At 40.9% G+C, this 2,554-nt stretch overlaps 1 protein-coding gene across 1 annotated transcript in view; it reads left to right on the top strand.

The window, feature by feature from the left end:
* Positions 1 to 2,554, top strand: part of LOC101859126 (dual oxidase 2) — a gene marked incomplete in the record, with an annotated part of 77,698 nt that overhangs the window by 32,890 nt on the left and 42,254 nt on the right. Inside the window, 3 exon segments of the mRNA XM_013087081.2 lie at positions 274 to 435; positions 924 to 1,108; positions 1,976 to 2,189. Coding sequence (XP_012942535.1) covers positions 274 to 435; positions 924 to 1,108; positions 1,976 to 2,189 — 561 coding nt within the window.

The following is a 2,554-nucleotide window of genomic DNA, read 5'->3' as shown; positions in this document are numbered from 1 at the left end:
GTAGCCCACGGTTCCGCCGCGAGAGAGGGCTCCTATCAGGCGTGCGGTGCGGCCCACAGAGCATCCTCCATTACTTTTAATCTCCTTGACAGTGAATCATTATCATCATCATCAACTACTCTGCCAGCAGCAGCAGTACAAAACCAACTACAACAAAAACAACAATCACTTAGCAACAGCTATGTCACGCTCACCACCTCAGCTGCATCACAAAAAGAGCTAACCACCTCAAGAGCATAATTTATATCCCTGAAATCTGTGGACTTTTGCCAGATACCCACCTGCTACGCCGGAGCCCCACAAACTACAGCGATGGTGTTTACGAGCCTTCGGGACCCAACAGGCCCAACCCTCTGGACATCAGCAAAATTGCCTTCCATGGGAAAGACGGACTACAGTCTGACCGATCTCGAAATGCTCTGCTTGTCTTTTTCGGTACGTATGTACTTTAGTAGGCTGTTGTCCGATCGTTTTGACTTGGACTTATCACCGTGACTATCATCCCCCCCCCCTTTCTGTCCCCCGCTGGATAAAGGAAATAAAGGAAATGTCATTATGAACGCAAATAGGAAGAATCATAGATGTGTTTTCCTAGAAATTTAAAGAAGAAATCTATATCAAAAGTTTTTAACAAAGTCATTAATTACTGATTATCGCACTTTCGAAAACGAACTCCAACCTTTTGTGACTGTTTTGGTCTTGTGTTGCAAAACAAAAGTAAAAAAAATTATCCAAGAATTAAAGGTATTATGAATATTATGATCTTTAACATATTTCACAGACTATGTAAACATAAGCCTACACATTTGCGCGAACCTTAAAGGTTGTTTTTCATATTGACGATGATGTGTCTATTCTGTTTTGCATTCAACATTTGAACTGCTTGGCATAAACCGAAAAGGCGATATCCCTTTTTTCCACAGGTCAGCAGTTAGTGGAAGAGATCATGGACGCCCAAAGACCAGGCTGCCCCCGAGAATTCTTCAACATCCGGGTACCTAAAGGTCACAAGTATAACCCGAGCAACAAAGACGACCTCGAGATGCCTTTCTTGAGAGCGCGCTATGACCAGAGGACGGGCCTCTCGCCCAACAACCCACGACAACAGGTCAGTCATGCCAGGATTTGGCAAGCCTATGCTTTTATTTCAAAGGTGCTTTGAAATTTCCTTAATTAAACTGTCCTTTGTACCCTTTTCAGAGACGATTTTGTTGTCCTCTTCCTCTTCTTCTTCTTCTTCTTCTTCCTCTTCCTCTTCCTCGTCCTCTTCCTCTTCTTCTTCTTCTTCTTCTTCCTCTTCCTCTTCCTCGTCCTCTTCCTCTTCTTCTTCTTCTTCTTCTTCTTCTTCTTCTTCTTCTTCTTCTTCTTCTTCTGTTTTTGGTTTTCCGTTAACGACTATTTAATTAATTATAATTTTAATACTTATCTGTTGATTACTTTGACATATTTTCATGACTGTTGCTTTAGTCGTTGTTCAGTTCTCACTGATGTTGTAGTTTCTCACTTTTGTTGTTGTTGCTGATGCTGCTTTTGGTTATGTTGTTTTCGTTGTTTTCTTGTATTATGTGCACAGATCGTTGGCTTGTTGAGCGTACTGTTTCCAATACAGTCTCACTAGTTGTATTTTTCTGCAACAGATATCAGTGACGTTTCTGTTGCCGTAGTAACTATGTATTTCTTTTCAAGAGAAGCATAATATCTCTTCAAACAATTGATTGACTCGTGCTTCAAGCACTTGTTTGACGGACCTATGGCAAACAGCGGCAAAGGTGAAATAACACGTACACTCCTTTATGATCAGAGAAACGTGTATCTTGCACGTATAGTTTACTAGCTTTTCTCTGCCATCTTTCTTCCTTCTTTCCCCTCACTTTACTGTGAAGCTGGACAGTGCCCTCCTCCTTCGAAATATGATAACTTTTTTGTGTCTAGTAGGGTGTTTTAAACGCAAACTGAGTCGAACATGTTTCCTTAGCTGAACGAGATTACGCCATACATCGACGGAAACCTGATCTATGGGGCTGGAAAAGCTGTGGAAGACGCACTGAGGGAATTCAAGGGAGGTCGCCTCTTAGCCACCGATAGAGACATCAAGAAGAGTTTTCCAGTGCAAAACGACATTCGGCTGCCGTTTGCAAATCCTCCATCGCCACGCGATCATGTGCTGAGGCCTGTTAACAGATTCAGAAGTAAATGTGACCTTCTGTTTTCTTTCTATCATTTTTCCTCGAAAGCTGTACAGACTTTCGAGGCTTTTTTTGTGTTGTAATTGTTACTGTAAAACTAAACGCACCAGTCACAGATTTAAATGAACTAGATGAAGTATTTTAAAAATGATGAGAAAAACGTTAAAAATCCACTTTAATGGACCTTTAATTTTGACAACTGTTATTGAAACGTCTTAATGTCCCCTCATATTATACACTATGTTAAGATGTTCAAGCTGGAGTGAAATATTATGGTTTAGACTGAGTCCTTACCGTAAGAGAAAGCGAAACTATATCATTATGTATACAACAATGCACTTGACGATCAGAATAGTTTTCTCCCCTTT

Source organism: Aplysia californica, unplaced genomic scaffold (genome assembly GCF_000002075.1).
Source record: "Aplysia californica isolate F4 #8 unplaced genomic scaffold, AplCal3.0 scaffold00543, whole genome shotgun sequence".
NCBI classification, from domain to species: Eukaryota; Metazoa; Mollusca; class Gastropoda; order Aplysiida; family Aplysiidae; genus Aplysia; species Aplysia californica.
Note: the sequence above shows the minus strand (reverse complement) of the source record. Positions and strands in the feature narration are given on the sequence as shown.